At 41.9% G+C, this 19470-nt stretch overlaps 1 protein-coding gene across 1 annotated transcript in view; it reads left to right on the plus strand.

Moving 5' to 3' along the window:
- The first annotated feature begins 7752 nt into the window (after window positions 1–7752).
- SHISA9 (shisa family member 9) overlaps window positions 7753–19470 on the plus strand; it is a 250137-nt gene continuing 238419 nt past the window's right edge. The window contains exons 1-2 of the mRNA XM_024194182.2: window positions 7753–8291; window positions 15249–15376. Coding sequence (XP_024049950.1) covers window positions 7768–8291; window positions 15249–15376 — 652 coding nt within the window. The 5' untranslated portion in view covers window positions 7753–7767. The remainder of the gene's footprint in view (window positions 8292–15248; window positions 15377–19470) is intronic.

Genomic DNA, 19470 nt, shown 5'->3' on the forward strand with positions numbered 1-19470 from the left:
AAACAAAAAAACCCATGACCAGGATGGGCAAGTACTTTTCTATATATGAAAATATCATGGCTTTAAAGTTCACTATCTTGTGGGCATGCACCACTAAAAATGGTGGTCTAATTTTTCAAAACAGTGACTCATGATTTTGGGTGCCTGACTTGAGACAGCATTTCAGAAGTGCTGAGCACCTACGCTCTGAAAATTAGGCTCCTGAAATGTGTCTAAAATTGGTACATCCAATATCATTGGGCACTTTTGAAAATGTAGACCAGCAGCTTTATAACACTGGGGAAAAAAAGATACCCAGCTTTCCCCAAGACCCACTACTCACTTCTAGCTCTAGAAAAATCACTGGCATAAAGCTGGCAGAGGTAAGATAGCTGCATACTGCACCAGCTGCCCCCTCCTCTGGCATATGGGGAGCGAAGTAATGTGTCCAGGGTATTCTAGGGGTGGAGAAAAGGCATGCTAGAGTAAAGCTTGGCTACATGTGATCCTCCACTAGCACAGGGTCACTTATAGACCTTAAGCAGTAGTGTGAGTCAGCTACTCTCAGGGCCAGGCAGCACAGGATCATGGATTTCTCCCTGCAGTGCACCTTCCACTGTGCCTGAGCTGAGCTCACACATGGTACAGAATTTCTCCCATTGCCTTTAAATGTGTGACATATTAATGCTATTTTAGTCAATTTTAAAAGGGTTTTATGGCTCCCTCTGAGCACTTCACAGTTGAACTCATGAGAGCAAAGGCATCTGGCTTTACAGGTAGAGGGAGACAAAATCCAGTCCTAATTTCTTTTTGATGAGTTTCTAAAACATTCCTAAAACATTTTTTTCAGTAACAAGTGGCATGTCCAGAATACATGATAGTGTGGTGTGCTATAACAGTTCTATTGTCATGAGTTCGGAATGATCTGCAGTGGCCACTCGTTTAATTGCAGTAGTCCACAAACCCCAGGGCAAGTTACCCATAGTTCTGAATTCTGCAGACAGCCCTGATTTTTAATGAGAAGAAACATAAGTTATTTTCATGTACTTGCAAATACTATTATAATTCACAAGCCATATCAATGCTGCAGAAGATAGAAATTAACTGACAATTTGCTGTGTTCCAGAGACAAAGTCATAGCCATGCAACAGACAAATTTGGGCACACCTAGTTTATCAACTATTCTGCTTAAAGTTTTGTGGACTTCTTGGCATGTTTCCTTTTTCTGTATATACAGATAACCTGTGCATTGTAAATGGATTCCCTCATATATTTACAAGTACTCAGATTATATTTTAAATTAAACTGAATTTGTAGAATTGAATAATCTAACCTTAAACAACTAGAACTGTCAAGGGTTCTTTATCTCCATTCAAAGAGAGAAAATACCCAAACTTAAGCAACTACTAAACTTACAGTTTTACACTAGGATTGAAAAGGACAATATCAGGTGTTAAACATAGTTTCAATATTGTAGAACTGCAGTGAACTATTTTCCCCGGGTGAGCCAGGAAAACATGCCTTGCATGCTAATTAGCTTTAGCTCATGAAGTGCTTGCCATTGGCCTGGCAATATCATTGGTGAGCCCACTGTTACATGCTTGTCATATGAAGCTAATTTAAATAAAATATTAAAAATTGCACTTCTACATCAGCATTTTCTCAGACCTAGCTCATTCTGTTACAATCTCATTATGTGTGAGTGAATGTTTTTTAATTGAAAGGTCCAAAGGAGTTCAAGAGTGGACTGAGACACATGCCAAAGAAAAAATGAAACAGGAAAGGTAGATTTAGTATCAAACCACAATAGCCAGATTTTCAGACAGTGATGCACTGGTATGATGGTAATCGGGCCATTGCACTTGTTCAGCCTTTTCTTAATGGAGGAACTTGACCTCAGTCAGGGCTCAGGGTGGCATGCTGCATCACCATCAAGGAGAACATTTAGGTATTACAAAGAAACAAACCAGGTTCAAAAAAAATATAGTGAATCATGGGACCACCTTGAGAATTTGTAAACCACAGCTCTCCTGCAGCCTCCTTGCTGAACATATTTAGTTCTTGAACCCTTTCCCCCATGTCTCAAGCTACCCTCTGGACACTTCCTAACACTTAAATGTCCTCTTTAAAGATCAGTGACCAAAACTGTACTCAGTACTCCAAAAACAGCATGAAAAAGGACTTGTATAGAGGAATCATCTCCTTTGTTTGCCACAACACTTCTTCTCAGGAGAGAATGCCCCTCACATCAGTACTGTCTAGGGATCGAGTACTGTCTGGCTACTGTTGTAGTAATTTTCATGACTCTGGAATGTCTGTTTAATAATAATGATTGAGGTGCAGGGCATTAATGACTGGTTAGAAGGAATTGATGGCTTATGGCCCTCTACTGAGCCTTTCACCCTAGTCAGTCATTAATCCCAGGGAAATGCCCTGAAGTCAATATTGTTATTATAAAATGAAAAATATGAAATATGGATTTATTAAACATGGCAATTGCAATTGGTTTGTACACAGCATCTCTAGAGTACTTGCCTATCAAAATGCTCTCAATATTCAGTTTAATTCATAATTATTATTTCTTGCTTGATTTTCAACCTTGCTTGAAGGTTGTTAACCTTACTTCCTCATTGTCAATAAAGAGATGCTGTAGTGATTAGCTCTAATACCTTATGTCAAGGTTTCTTCCCCACTCTGAACTTTAGGGTACAGATATGGGGGACCTGCATGAGAAGCTCTAAGCTCAATTAACAGCTTAGATCTGGTCTGGCTGCCACCACTCCCTAGTACTACTTCCCTTCCCAGGGCAGCCTTGAGAGACTTCACCAATTTCCTGGTGAACACAGATCCAAACCCCTTGGATCTTAAAACAAGGAGAAATTAACCATCCCCCCTCCTTTCTCCCACCAACTCCTGGTGGATCCAGATCCAACCCCCTTGGATCTAAAAACAAGGAAAAATCAATCAGGTATAAAAAAAGGCTTTTAATTAAAGAAAAGAAAGGTAAAAGAAAGCTCTCTGGGAGAGATTAGCATACCAGCTACTCTCACAGACAACAGATTCCAAACACAGAGGATGTTCCCCTGGGCAAAAACTTAGTTACACAAAAAATACCCAAATACCCAATTTGATTATTCCTCTAATTGCACAAGACAGGTTACAAAGAAATAAACATAAACCTATTTATTTCCTTCACTAATACTCACTACTTGATAAGAGGCTGAATTCTGGAGCTTTTCCCTCCGATCAAAAGTGAAACTGACCCAGGCAAAGGGAACTTCCCTCCTTCCTTTTGAACCATCTTGTCCTCCCATTGGTTCCTCTGGTCAGGTGTCAGCTAGGCTAGGTGAACTTCTTAACCCTTTACAGGTAAAAGAGGCATTAACCCTTAACTATCTGTTTATGACACCTTAGATAGTGAAATACAATACTAAAACAACATATTATACACATAGTGTTACAAACTAAATTATTTTACATGTTTAATGAATGTTGCTGCCTGATGCACTTAGAGACCAAAGTCTGTTTAGCCATAAAACAAGCACAGCACGGGCAGTGGTATGGCAAACTTCCTCAATGCCTCATCAACTTGGCTCAATCTTGATGCAGACAGACCATGTTTAATGGTGAGAAAGTCATCCTGTTTCCATGCCCATGTAATCCTTAGTTTGACTGCTGGGACTGATAAGGATGCCTGCCAGGAACAATTCTAGTAATATTTTTATTAGATAAATATATGAAGTGTCCATCACTATAGTGTCTGGTGGTAACTTGGTGGAAACCATGTGTTGCTGATGTAAAGAACATGACTCTACTAACAAACTTCATAACATTTTTATAGATTGTGATCATGGTTTTAACATCTACACCATTTATTAATTGTTTGTACAGTGCCTAGAACAACAGGACTCTGATTGGAGCTAGGTGCTACTGAAATGCTACTGCTACTAATGATGTTTGAATTGTTTAGCTAACTCTCATTGAGAGCTGGCTTTTTACTGCTACAGGACTTCCCAGCAAGAAGCCTGTTATTTTAACAAATTTGGGCTACATCCTGTCATTGATTCACATCTGAAAATCTCAGTGAAATCAATGGGAGTACTGGGGAAGGAGGGGGGGAGAAGAGGAGAGGAAGTCAGAGTAGGATCTGACCCTATGTAAAGCCTGATCCTGCAATGGACTACTCATATGGCTAAGGACTATTTGCCTGAATAAGGGCAGCAGAGTGACCCCATAGGTATGAGTTGGGAAAATAATTATCGTGAAAGGCTGCAAGTTTTCAACTGTTTTGGAAGCAAGTAAAAGTGATAGACCATAGCTTAAAACTGTAAAAGTCTAACAATCTGATCCAAAATCCATTGAAGTAAATGGAAATCTATTCCCTGACTTCAGTGGGTTTTGGATTAAGCCCTAAATGTTGAGCAATACTTCCTTTGTCACATAATGGCCCATATTTTACCCCATCATTGTGCAAACTTCCATTGCTTTCAATGAGAAATCTGTGTCTGAAATAAGGGTAAACTACAGTCATTTCTTGTTTCTTTTGTAATATTTATTATACTTAATGATTTCACATTTTGATGATTTACAATTCTTTTTAACAACTATATTTTGTAATTGAAGTCATTTAAAAATAAATTGTAGAGGGTCTAGTACCATAGGGGCCTGGTCCATGACTAGGGCTCCTAAGTGCTAAGGCAATACAAAAATAAAATAAAATAAAATAAGGCAGAGAGTGTAATTGGAGTAGGGACTTCAAATTAAAGAGTTATAGGTCTGGTCCAAGCCCATGCTTAAGTCAGTGAGAGTGTTTCTGTTGGTTTCAATGGGCTTTGAATTATGCCTTGTGTTTCTCAGTGCTACTCCGCAGGGCAAATCACTTAGGAACCGATTCTGATCTCATTTCAGTGAAGTAAGTGGAGTTCCTGGTGTAACTGAGATTAGAATCTGGCTTTAATCTTTCAGGTTTTGCCTTTATTAGAATTTAAGAAATCTTTCCATTGTTATCTCTGGTTCAACTAAATTAGTGTTAACAGCCCAGATTTGTATTTAATTTATAATTTTATTATATCTATATATTTATGGCCCCAATCCTGCAGCGCACTTTAGCACCTGCCTAACAAGTGAAATCCATGGGACCACTCAGGTTTGCAAAATGACACACCTTCTCAAGTGCTTGGCAGGCCTGGGACCTATATCTCTGTATGTGATTATAAATATGGTACAGCTTCATTTTGTGCAGCATCCTCAGTACAAACTGTACCACAAAGTGCTTTACAGAGTTAAATAATAAATAATAGCAGAGAGAAATATAGGCAAGGAAGGAGAGAGATGATTGCTGATGAGATTTGAAAAGAGAGGGAGATGAAGATGGAGGTTTTAGGAATTAAATATTAACACCAAAGAAAGCTGGATTTGAATGGAACTGATTGTTTTCCTCTGCTGTGGAATTTCACGGCTTTATTTCCTACCCACTGGCCAGGGATGCCAGGCTTCCTGTCAAAACGCTCAGTAGACTCACTGTACTTAGAGTCTATTTTTAAGAGATGGCAAAGGATCGCAATTAGCTAACTACAGCCCTCTCCGATTCCAAACGTCTGCTTTGTCCTCTGATTCACCTTTCTGCTTATTTACTGACTCTTAACAATTCCCATAGCCGGGAAGTTGGCTGAAGCGCTGGAAATGCATCGGCAAAGACGGCAATCCAGCCCTCTCGCAAAGATGGGGAAGAACCACCACCAAATTGCGACCTGCCACCCTGCACATGCGGCTTCAGAGCCCCATCAGCAAGCCTCTCTTCCTTAGAGATAACAGCAAAGAGGCCCTGGTGAGGCAACCTGAGATATACGAAGAGGAGATGGGAAGCTGCTTTAAAACACAGCCCACAGTCTGCTAAGCCACACTTTAATGGACTTCTCCTAGCATTTGGTGGCAGCACAGTAACCAGGAAAATGTTCTCACTATTTCTGCGGGTGATTTCCAACCAAGTGGTGGAGATGAGAAAGTAGAGTAACCAGGATGGAGTGAATCATTGAGAAGTCTTTCCTAGGATCAAAGGCGCGTTGGGAGGGAAGTTATTTTAATTGTACATCTGATAGCCGGCGGTGTAAGGATGTCCTCTGGAGCCAGCCTTACTGGCTGATAAAGTGCTTTCTTAAATAGCTGATACACAGGAGTTCAGGTATGAAAGACAAGAATGTAGGATCATTCCATAACATTGGCTAGAACTAGTGCACCATGTTTACACTCCCTGCCATGTAATAGCCATAGTCTCATACACACACGTTTAGAATTGTTCTGGCCTCTATTGCATTCGTTATATGGGTAAGTGAATCTTAAGAGACTGATAAGAGGATTAGGGTGTAAGAAGGGTTTTACATAGTAAACTGTTCTCTTCAAGTATCAGGAAAGTGGCAGTCTCTCTTCCCGCCCTCCAAGTACCATAGAATTCCCGTATATGTTCAAATCCTGCCCCCATTTTGAGGCACGTGAGGTCAGAATCCAAGGGTGCGTAGTAAAAGCAAAGTCATTGCAAACTGGTGCAAAGGTCGTTGTTCGTCTCCCACGTGACTCTCTGGGCTCTCCTGAAGAAATGCATCGGGGGTATCACCTCAGCGAGGTTTCCAGCCTCGTCCCAGACATCTGCCTCTAGCATTTCTCAGTCCCTCTTATCTCTTATTTCCAGCAGGGCTGAGCCATGTGTCTGATTGTCCCTTTAATCCCCACTGGAACGCTCTCTCCCCAGGCGGCGGGCAGCTCCTCTCTCGCAACCGGCCAGTTGCTGCAGCTGGGGGGTGGGAATGGGCCGGGGAGAAAGAGGCCGCGAGGTACAGGTCAGGGCTTCGGAAGGGAGGGGGAGGAGCAGCTTTTGCACCTTGGCTCGTGTGTGAAACACCCTCCTCGCAGAGGCCCGTGTTATATAACCGAATGCCTGGGAGCAGTGGCCAGCCCCAGCTGAAGGGGGCTGCTCTGGCTGTGCTTGTTGGTACTGTCAGCCTAGGAGGCGTCGCCGGGGCTCAGGCAGGCGCCTCGCTAGACGGATTTAGCTTTCCAAATCCGCATCTCCCTCGCTCCTACCCACCCTGCCCACCGAATCGGATTTTCCCCTTGGTGACAGCGCTTGCCCGCCCGCTGGATGCTGCAGGGAGCCCGAGCGCCCCGCGGCCGCCGCGCTCTCTCGCGGGCGCTGTCAGGATGCACCAGCCCCTCGTCTCAGGTGGGGCGCCGTGGGCTCCTCTTCTGAGGGAGAGAGTTTTCTCGTAGGACGGGCCGGGCTTTCTGACAGGGCGCGGGAAGGGGGGTTTCCCCGGTGCCTGCAGATTGCACAAGGCTACGCGAGGAGCTTCTCCCGGCGCCCGCTTCTCCCCTGCTCTGCGGAGCCCGCACCTCACCCCGCCCGCTCTCCCCAGCCCCACCGCTCCTTCCCCCCAGCCCTCCTCTCATCTCTGCCCCCTCCACCCCGCTCCACTCCTCCTCCTCCTCCTCCTCCTCGCTCCCCTTCTCCCGCACGCTCCACTCTCGATTCCACAAGTGCCGCTCACTTGGCTCCGCTCGCTGGGAGCTGCCGGGGCTGGGGAGCCCGCCAGGCAGGGGGCGGCTCGGCGCCCAGCTCCTGCCCCTGCCCCTGCCCGCGCGGACCAGGCTGCTGCAGGCGCGAGCGGGCTGAGCGAGCGCGTGGCCCCCCGCCCGAGCCCCTGTATGTTCGGCTCCTGGCGCAGCGCAGCAGCCGGCAGCTCGAGCGGCGGCGGCGGCGGCGGCGGCTTCGCGGCGGCCGGGCTGGGAGGCAGGATGAAGGGCTTCCTCCGGCTGGCCCTCGGATGCTTGGTGGCGGACCTGCTCACGCTGGTGTGCCGGGCGCAGGAGAAAGCCGGGCAGCACCTGGGCAGCATCGTGGTGCTCTCCGGGGGGAACCACTCCAGCTTTGGGGAGCACGGGGACGCCTCGGAGCCGCCCCCGACCCCGGACTTCTGCCGGGGCTACTTCGACGTGATGGGCCAGTGGGACCCGCCGTTCAACTGCAGCTCGGGGGAGTTCGTCTTCTGCTGCGGCACTTGTGGCTTCAGGTTCTGCTGCAAGTTCAAGAAGACCCGGCTGGATCAAAGCACCTGCACCAACTACGAGACGCCGGTGTGGATGAACACGGGGAAGCCTCCTGCCCGCATCGACGACCCCCTGCACGACCCCACCAGGGATAAAACCAACCTCATCGTCTACATCATCTGCGGGGTGGTGGCGGTCATGGTGCTGGTGGGGATCTTCACCAAGCTGGGGCTGGAGAAGGCGCACAGACCGCAGCGGGAGCACATGTCCAGGTAAGGCGCCGCGCCAGGCAGCGGGGACCCCTCCCCCCACCCGGAGACTATACCGGAGCCCATGTGTTCCTGCTAAGCAAACAACTCCCGCCAGCCAGGCTCCGCCGCAGGGACAGACTAGACAGACCAACTTTGGAGAGCAGGGCTCCAGGGCTGCCCCCCAGACCCGGCTTCTGACTCACACGGCCAGGAGCACCAGACAGCATACCGAAACTGCCCAGCCACTAACCCGTTTTTAACCTGCAGTGTTCGCCCCCCTCCCCGACAAGGGCCAATAACTGTTCTTGGAAATATTGTCTCAAACCAAAAAAGCCCAAGTCCAGCCACAAATGCGGGGTTTGAATCAGTTTCAAGGGGGTCTGCTGGGTTCCCCCTGCCAAGCCCCAACAAGGTTTTTATCTCTCAACAGAAGGATGTAAACAAATCCCATCCATCCCTCCCTCCCTCTCCCACTGCAAAATGGTGTTGACAGGACTTTCCCTCCCCCACCCCTGAAAGTGTGAGAGCTCTTTGTCTTGAAAATGAGGTTGGGGGGTAGCGAGGGAGAGACCAAAAGGGACCTATTGTAGAAGGATTCTAACATTTAATGTAACCAAGCTGCCTGCATATCAAGCCTTTTCCCCCCAGTTGCTACAGAGGCAAAATGTAACCAAATATGGAACATAAAAGTCTTTGTTGTGTGTGTGTTACACTCTGTGTGTCCACAATGCAATGGCTGGGTTACATCAAAGAGAACCTCCCCTACCTAGAGTGAGGCATGCTGTGTACTTGCCTGCTCCAGGGACTGGCTGCCTGCTGGTGGGTAGGCAGGTGGGCAGCTCAGGACACAGCCCAATTGCTTTAACATCATACTCCAGCACCCAGATTGTCACAGCACTTCAGAATCAAGGGATAACATATTTGTCCAGTTTTCAGTCTGTCTGATTCATTATGCTAATCCCAGACACAGGAAAGTAAAACAGATGGGGAAAGACATTTGCAGATTTTTTTTAAAAAAGGCAAATAGCGCCATTAAAGAGTCTAAATTGATTCCAGCATCTTGGTCAACTTTGGAAATGAAATACAATTGCAAGGACACCTTCTAGCGGACATGCAGCGTGGCAGAAGGTTTTCTATCTCCCTGACTGGTGGTCAATAGAAATGGAGTAATTCACAGTCACAGCTTTAAAGCTTGGCTCAGGAGTCACCCTCGGAAAGATAGTTCAAGAGATCGACAACACCTGGAGCCTTATTTCTTGTCCAAGTTTCTGTATTGCTTTGTGATTAACAGCCTCCCCTGAAATGAACAGAGAAGCCACCAAAAATAGTGCTGCGAATGCATCACCAGTTCACTAGCAATTATTTGCTATTTATATACTGGCTGATATGGATTCATCTTTACTACTGAGGAACAAAACAGACCATAGAATTTTTAGTCAACTCAACACTATGAGTCTGTGGTAATTCTGGGGAGACTGTCTTTGTTAAGCAGGGTATAAATAGTAAGACCTTTTGAGAATCCTGACCCACTAAATTGATAAAAAGAATACATGAATCCTGAAAAAAATTATACACCCTACCCTGTATCTGTTAGCCAAAGCTTTGGTAAAATAGCTTTATTCCCATCTGCCTCATTCCATTTCTGTAGTGTCTACATGCAGGTAAAACAGCAGGTGAGTTTAGACACTTCATTTGCAAAAAAAACCAAACAACCAAACACATGACAGAGAGAAGGTGAAAACAGTGCATCCATCTCTGTTCAGCTCTGGTTAGATCAGTTAGTCACATTTCCAGTAGTAGAAATATTTGGTTTAAAAAACCTCTAAAAGGATATATCTATTTTCTCTCTATCAGATAAAGGTATGAAGGGTTCTGAAATGATATTTCTATCCCTAAGCCTATGGATACAGAATTATAGGGGATGGAATATCATTCTAAGCCCCTTCAGACCTGTATATAGATTAGATTGCTGAAGTGGGGCTCAGAAAGGACAGCTGTTGCCCTGATTAGTTAATATTGTTCAAACTCATGTTCTTTTTTATTCATAGATCGCTTAAGGTAGGATTATTTCAGAGGTTGTAGGAACCTACAAGAGTCAGGATGATAAACAGACGCCCACCCAGTACACACAATGGATATTCCACAGCTGTTAGGAAATTGCTACAACTTTTTCAAAAGTTCTCATCACAAACATACATGGTGGGATTTTTATAACCATCTAGGGAATTTGGATGCTTAATTTAATTTTTCACACAGTAGCTGAGATTTTCAGAGGCTGCCTAAGGGTTCCCTTTAAAATGAACGGCAATCTCCGTGTCCTCAACCTGTTTAACCAGAGCTCTGCACAAAGTTTTACAATGTAAACATAAGTACTTGCTAAAAAACATTTCATAGTACCAGTAAGTAAGACACTATATATCCTATCTAGATAACTACCTTCTTATATGGCACCAATCCCCACGAGGTCTATAAGAAATGAACATGGCTTCCTATGCTCTGCCAACATACAATCTCATTTTTAAAATCATATAAATTATAAAGCCCAAGTCATGAGTGAGTTAGTTAGGCCATGTTGAAATGATGGACTTGATGTTAGAAATCCTGGTTAAAGATTTTACTATTTTTCATTAAAGTAGTTTGCTTGGTTTCCAGTGCTATCTATTTTGGCTGGTAGTGAGAAGCACACAGAAGCTGATCTGCTTTTTTATTCCCTCATTTGACAATGTCTCATCTCCCAGGCCAGGCTGAGAATATCGCTAACAAGGAGGGACACTATTGCTTTAGCTTCCTTAACTAGCTAATGGATGCCTGAAACACTTGAATCCTTTTAACTTTACAAACAAATTCACTTAAAGAAAGAGTGGCATTACTTATCGGAAATATAATACACAATATACTGGTGTGCCTATTTTATTACTAATGACCAAAACATGCAAAGCTTTATTTTTAATCACATTACATTGCTGAAAGCTACTTTTAATCTGAAATTTTGCATATGCATGTAGGGAATAAGAATGTTGTCTAATTTAGGGCTAGACTGTGTCATTCTTACTCATCGTGTGGAGTACTTCTTTATGCAGACAGTCCATAGATCTGCTAGCCAAGTAAGGTACTTATGTGAACAAGGGTGTCACAACCTGGCTATTGGAATGATCAGATATGGTATCTTTTACCATACACTGCACTCTGCTTGCTGCTATATGAAGACATTTGTTTTGACATGAAATGGCCATTTTGAAGTTTTATAGATTATTTGTCAGTTAAAATGCAGAAAAAACATTAACAAGGTAAGCAGATTTATTCAGTGAAAACCATCAAACTAATTCATACCTTTTTAGGGATGCTAGGTAGTTCCTGTAGTTTAGACAAACAAGGCAAAGTGTGACCCTTGTTACATTTTAATATATTACTCTCTTTAGATTGTGGTGTTGGGTGAAAGTGGAAGAAGATAAGGGGAGGGGGAGAAGGATCACTCATGATATGCTTCCCATGGGATTCTAAAGTATTGTGTATTCCTAATTCCTAATGCTACCTCTTGGTCTTCTTTAGGTAAATTTGTTCAAAGTTAAGAGAATTAAAGTGTTTTCTTTATCCATAGGCAAAGAAAGAGAACTAGTGTCTAAGAAAGGAATAAAGTGTCCAAGAGAGCATTAATTCTCCCTGTGAATCTTCTATCTCCTATGAAAGGAAGTAAGGTGGAGGTAGATGTCGTGGTGGTGGGAAGACTTACGGTAGGGTATCCTCCCTTCTGAGGGAGCTATGTTGCCAGGTGAGATGGGGAAGCTGGGTAGCAGTGGAGAGGGGTCTGTCTCCCCAAGTTGTTGCCCTAGGATGCAGTTGGTGTTCATCAGAGCACTAGGCTCAACAGGATTTCTGGGCTGCAAAGCCGCATCCTTTTACTGCCAGTTCAAGTACAGAAACATCTCCCTTGAGTGGTGAATAGGAAAAGAATCCCAAAAAGTGATCCTTGCAGAGTTTCCAATAGACTTTACCTCTCCTCCACAGAAGGGATTTTTTGTAAATAAAAATGCAGCATCATATACTGCCCCACTTCACATGGGAGATGTGCACATAAATCAAGAGCAGTAAAGGGCCTAAAGGCCAAAGTCTGCAATCAGATCTGCACTGTTATAGTTCCTGTTTTTGTTATAACTTATATGTTTGTGATAGTGTGAAAGCATTCTCCTGAATATCTTATGAACCACCTGAATTTTCCCACCCTCCAGAATGTGCTGATTTTCCAAAAGGAGTGTGCTTGGGGACAAAAATAGTCTGGATTGCCAAAATGCTAAAATCCCTTGTGTGATATTATTTCCCAGATTGGCTTTGACCCACTTTTGGAACCAAAAAAACTGACAACTAACCTTTCATGAAATCACATCTGTATGAACCTCTTCAAGCTTGTAGCCATAAGGGAATTGCCTGGCTAGATATGCTTTATAACTTCTTAAAACAGCATTATAGATCCAGAGAGCAAAATATTACAATAAGAGATATCCTGAAGATTTGTGACACTTTTTAATAGCTTTGGGCTGATCTGATAGGTCGAAGACATTGCTCCATATATGTATGATTTCCATCATTATCAATGTAGGGAACAGACAACATCTCTGATTTGAAGATTATCATCTTATCCTGTAGTATGCATTTTCTTAAATTCATTAAGAATGTATATGTATAGTGCCAATATAAGTCTCTTATTTATTTAATTTCCCAATGAGAACTTTAATGACACCTTCTTCAGATATTTATAAGATAGTACCATTCTACATTGTACCTCGATAGAGGTACAATACAGAAGCAAAGTCAGCAAGTGAAAAACTATATATGGGTAAAGAGTAAAGACATGGTCATATTTACTCAGGTTAGCCAAACGCATGGAGGGAGAAGCCCTACCCAACAACCTGTTGTATCTACATACAGTTTCAGAAAAACAAGTACCCTATACCAAGTACTTTATGTTCTCATTGTGGTACATAAACATCCACTAACATTTAAAATTACATGAGCAAATCCTCAAAAGGGTAGAATGTGACTCTTAATCTGTAATATTAATTAAGACAATAATATGTCATCTATGTTTGATCTTCTATATATATAGGGTGACCAGACAGCAAGTGTGAAAAATCGGGATGGGTAGGGGGTAATAGGAGTCTATATAAGAAAAAGACCCCAAAATTGGGACTGTCCCTATAAAATCAGGACATCTGGTCACCCTATATACATATATATATCTTTTTTTGGGGGGGGGGGGGTTCTATGAGGTGCTGAGCATTCTTAATTTTCATTGATGTAAATGACAGATAAGAGTGTGCAGCATCTTGCATGAGATGTTCAGCTCCTCGAAAGATCAGGCCCTTTACTCGTATACTACAATATAAATTGAGGTAATGTTTTGTTAAAACAGATAAAGAGGTTTCTTTCTTTTATCCTGGCTTTTGGCATTCTTAATGCCTGGTTGAATATTCAGTAATTAGCAAACAAGCACATACTTTTGAATTAGTATTAGACAATCAAAATGTGCCCAGGTTTTCTAAGGTTTGGATTTTAAAAGCAATTTAAAATAATAGGAGTCGGATACCTAACTCCCTGAACCCCCTTTGAAATGGTGAAGACTTCATTGGTATTTTCAAACACAGGGAACAGTTAATCTGGTAGTATGTGGGATGTTATTTAGAGTATATAATGAATAATATTTACAGTAACATTAAAGGCAATGAAAAGGCCATCTCTAAAAACCTGGTCTCCTAGATTTGGGAAATACTAATCTCTGCACTATGAGATTACACCATTTGAACTCCCAGAATGAAGGTGAGATCTGTCATTTGCATTTCTTCTTTTTCCAAAAATGTGTCCAGCTGCCTCTTGAATTAAATCTATAATGCTGACATAAACAATTTGTTATGTATAAACAAGTTCTGCATACATTCATTAGATAGGAGTGCTCTCCCAGCTTCCGGCCATAACTTGTTTTCAAACTGTGGATTGTGATATAATCCTTTCCTTTCAGGATCATATTGTACATACCCCTATGAGATCTCTGCTAGTGGCCTTTTTCTCAGCTATGTAAGCCAGCTCTGCTACTCTTGCTGTATAAGTATTGCTTCATATTGAAATGTTGCTTCAGTACTTTAAATAATTTTGGTTACCTTCTTCTAACTTTTTACAGTATCATCAGGTGTAACACAATCAGAATTGTACCTCACATACTAATAGCATAAACATTTCCACAAACATGAGGGAACATATTGTGTATCTTATGTGCACCAAAGTTTGTATCTGCATTTTGAGAGCAAGATCCAGCTCAAGATTTCTCTATCTGTAACCCACACATTTATATGGAGTTACTGTTCAATATTTCAGTATAGCACATAACAACTAGGAAAATAACTCCTGTCACACTGGTTCAGTGGAAGAGCTGTACTGTATTTGCCTCGACTTTCATAGTGAATGTATTTATTTATTAATTTATAAACCAGATGCAGTATCTAGGATACTGTATGTAATTTTACACAAAATTAAACTAAACTGGGCATAGTGCCTAGTAAAAACATCCTTTTTCTTTAAAAATGGATTAAACGGTCCAAATCTGGTGACAAAGGAGACAAACAATGGTCAGTGAGGTACAGAACTGAAAACACTTGCACTGAACCCTGAAGACATTAATAACACATGCCATATCATTCCTTTGCCTAAGGCCAAGGCTTTTGCAGGGGGCCAATTATTTTTTATGGCACAGTAATGGATCAGCTACTTCTATAGTATACACCTAGTGCCAGTCCTGCTCCTACTGAAGTCAGTGTCAAAACTCTCTTTGATGTCAATGGGAGCAGGATCAGGCCCCTATTAAACCGTGACTCTGCAGTACATATGTTGTAATGTACAATATCGAGAACTAGAAGGACCAGAGTACATTGCAACTGCATTATAGATTTTGCAGCAGATTTATTCTAATTGAGTTTAATTTTTGTTCTTCAGGGCTCTTGCTGATGTTATGCGACCTCAGGGTCCTTGCACAACAGATCACATGGAAAGAGACCTAAACATTGTAGTTCATGTGCAACATTATGAAAACATGGAGGCAAGGCCACCTGCAAATAATCTGCGTAAGTTGTATTATATTTTATCACTGTTTTGCCATACGAGTGAATGAGATGATTATGATCAAAGGAGATAGGACATGGGTTCTTGTAAATCAGAAATTATTCCTTATAATGCTTTATTATTGAATTAGATTACATCAAGTATTTTACATTGTCAAAATGGCATTTTCAACTGAACTAAAGTTAAATTATTGCATTTATTTGGGATTAGTTTTGGTGGTTGGCTGCCATTTATTTCATATCTCTGTCTCTTATTTAAAAAGGCATTTTCATTCAGTTCTCAGATTATGACCTATTCACTGTTTCAGTATACTTGACAGAGAATACAAAAGTAGCCAAGTTTACAGTAAGACTTACAGGATGTTTAATAAGGCTGTAAAGTCCAAAAAGAAAATGTTCTGTGTAGGTATTTATACCACTCATACAACCGTAACGTCTGAACACCTTCCAGAAATGCAGTAAACAGTAAGTGACAGGCATTTGTCACATGTGTCTCTTTCCCTCCCTTTTTCTCTCTCCAAAAAGATAATTAGGGGAGGATTGTTTTATTCTGCTCTATTTTATTTTTAATATATATTATTTATTCATTTATTTTATATCAGCTGTGCTATGTGCGTGTATTATTGAAAGCAATGTCCAAAAAGTGCACCTCACATTTGGTATGGAATGTGGCAAGGCTTCAGGTGGCTCTTAGATCCTGTGCAAGCTTGTTTCAGTGTCTTGGACAAACCACTAAGAAAGCTCTTTTTCCTGCACAGATTAACTTTCCCTTTCTGCTGGGCAGATTTCTGTGTGTGTATGTATTCAAATTCAAGGTGTTTGTGAAAGAAAATAGCATAATTCAGAATAGCAGGCTACAATGGAAAATTTCTCTGTGTTGTCTATCTGCAATGTGCATTCTACTGCAAAAGTATTATGGATTTACTTCTTGATGTGTTTTAAGTATATTTAAATCGCCAGCTAATTTTTCTTTCATATGTCATATGTCTTTCTACAACTATATAGAGCTGACAGTTTGAACATCTTTGACCAAGAAAATAGGTTTTGCTAGGATCATATTGTACAATTGTGTTGAAGCTATATCATACCATCTGCTGATAAAACCAGTGGGGGATGGAGGGTCAGAGAACCCAGATAAATAACGGCATTTCTCATAAATACCACTCTTTGGGGTGGTGGTGAAGGCTAGGTGTGATTTCTCCCTTCTGTGAATACCAGGTATCAAGAGAGAACAAAAGCTCCAACTTATGGTGAAGCTATTATGTATGGTGAAGCCTGACCTCCTATTATAATCTGGATGCATAGCTTCCTAAGGAATCACTTGCCCTGCACCATTGAGAGGGCAAAGTACAGAGCTTTACAGAAGCACCTAATTCTCCCCTTCCCCCCATCGACATCCACTCAAAAATACACCAGCTCCCAAAGGGAATTTACACTCCTGTCCCAATCAAAGGAGCCTTAACTGCATGGCGCACATATGAACTTTCGAAGGTTTGATGTAAAGATGGGAGTGTGTGGTTTAGCCACTGCATCTATCCCTGCACTCCCATATACCAATTCTATGCTTACGCCTGGGGGAATTCTGTGCCAAAAAATAAAAAAATCTGCGCACAAGATTTTAAAATTCTGCAAATGTTATTTGTCAAAATACCACTATATAATCACACCAGTTTCAATTATTTTGGTAATTTATTTAAAATTTCCTGAGGGGTAGAGAGTTAAAGAAACCCCTGTGACAACCCAGTTCCTGTTTCTCTTCCCTCTCCCCACCTTGAGACCAGCTGGGGGGCCAGACACTCACACCCCTCCCAGCCAGGAGGCCAGACACTCACCCCCAACTCCCCAGATCTCATCCATGGCCCCCCCAGCCCAGATACTCACACCCTCTACCCCCGCAGAGCCCAGCCGCAGCCCCCCTCAGCCCAGACACTCACACCCCCTTCTCCCTAGAGGCCAGGGATCCAGAGGGATGCTGGGTCCTGGGCTCGCACAGAGTTTCCTGCATGCACCACCTCATTCTTTCAGGACATGCTGGGAACTGCAGTTGCTGAGAACCCTCTAATTCTCTCCCCGAGCCTTGTCTTCTATTTGCGAGCTGGGCTCTGCTGGATCCAGCGTCCCTAGTGGCAGCGAACATCTCTGCAGCCCAATTCTGTGGGAGGAAAAGGAAATTCTGCATGCACATTAATTTCTGCAAAATTCTGCATTGCACAGTGGTGCAGAATTTCCCCAGGAGTATATGCTGTTTGGTCTTCTCTGAATAAAAGGAGAGGCAAATCCTTCCTATGATCAGGTTTTCAAGCAGGGAAGGTGCATAGTGGTAAAGCAATTAGGTGCGACACCATTCATCCCCATATGTTAAAATAATGTTAAGAATCTAGGTTACAGACAAAAGCCAGGAAATGCACAACTTCTTATTTCATTGCTCATTTCTGGGTATTTCAGAAATCTTCACACTGGGCATTTAACAGACAGTACCTTATATACTGCGCTATATAAGCACAACACAGCAGATCTTTATTAACCTCATTGTATTTCTTAGATTTATCAGTTTTAGGTACCATGTTTAACTCAATGAGAGTACGTTTACAGAACCAGGGTCTGAGTTAGTTTTTTAAAGGTACCTTAGACTTTTTGGTGCCAATCCTCAACTGTTGTAAAATACCATACGCCCATCTGACAATTTACACAAGCTGAGGATCTGCCCCTTTGTATTTCATTTTCTTCACTTTTCATGTTAATAAGGAAATGGAAATGAAATCTGGAATGTGTGCAGACATTGGCATGATATTCCTGTCAGGTTTATCATAGAGTTACATAAACAATTTTAAACATGTTTATTATATAACTGATAAATCATCATTGCTTTTGTGCCATTATAATCAGTCATGAAAATACATACTTAGACAAAATGGGATTAAGCCACTCAACAGAATTAACTGGTGCTTTAGAAGCTATTACATTCTGTCGAGTGCATATGTAGGGTACAGAGTGAAATCCTTTATGAAAAATATTTATGTGAAATTGGCAGAAGTCAGTTTTCTACGTCAAATATTTTAGCAATTTGAAATGTTTATGGTGGAGTTATGAAAAACTGGAAAATTTGGCAGCAGAATCACCAACCTGTAACAGTATGGCATTACCCAGTGCTAATGTTAAAGAAATGAGCAACCTTTTAAAATATGTTTTTGCAAGCAAATAAATCTGAAACTTGAGTATGGTTCATAGGTCTATCACAAGTTACTACATATGCAGAGCAGATGAAGTGGTACAAAGTTACTGCATCAGCTGATGGCTACTATAGTAGTAGTTCTTTTAAGTTACAACCTTCCGGAACACCTCAAAGTGAGACTGAAAATTGCTGTCACAAGTTCCTTGAAGTCATCCCTCTTGTATTGTTCCATGATGCAAGAAAGCAGGGAGTAGTTTCATAGCCACGATGTACTTTTCATTGAATTTTTTTTTCAAATGTATTAAAGGTTAATTTTTAAAAGCAAAGTATTATTCAAGAGTGTTCTAATTTGAGCGATTATTCATTTGCTCTTTCTGATCTCTTCAAATGCCACTTTGCTGATGCTGCCAAACCATGCTGAAGCTGTTTCAGAAATAAGAACTCTATCAAAATGAAATACCTTGCATGAACTCTGACATTGAAAAAGACTGTGCTTAAGTCTCTAGACTACTTTTTACTAAAGAAAAAGGATTTTCTAAGCACCATTCAGTTAGCTTTGCTACTTGCCAAGATTAGGAATCCAACAAAAAGCTAAAGTCCTTCAGAATAAGTGCAAAATATTTCCATGTGTCTCCAGCTCAATGGATTGTAACTTACTTGGTTTGCCATTCTTCCTTTTCTGAACATCAATCTTGGTGGATCTGGAGAAGGACAGACTTTTGTCCTGTGCATATCTGAATCCAGAGAGGCTAAATACTCACTGCTTAAGTCTTCTTTGACCATTACTGATTGTTACTATCCATATTTCTCTTCTAGTAATGTGCCTTATTTTGGATTAAAGCCAAAACAGCTCCCCACATTTTCCTTCATCAACTTGCATTACCATTGAATAGTCCATTGACAGTAAGGTGACCAGATGTCCCAT

Source organism: Terrapene carolina, unplaced genomic scaffold (genome assembly GCF_002925995.2).
Source record: "Terrapene carolina triunguis isolate 2854851 unplaced genomic scaffold, T_m_triunguis-2.0 Scaffold93, whole genome shotgun sequence".
Taxonomy (NCBI): domain Eukaryota; kingdom Metazoa; phylum Chordata; order Testudines; family Emydidae; genus Terrapene; species Terrapene triunguis.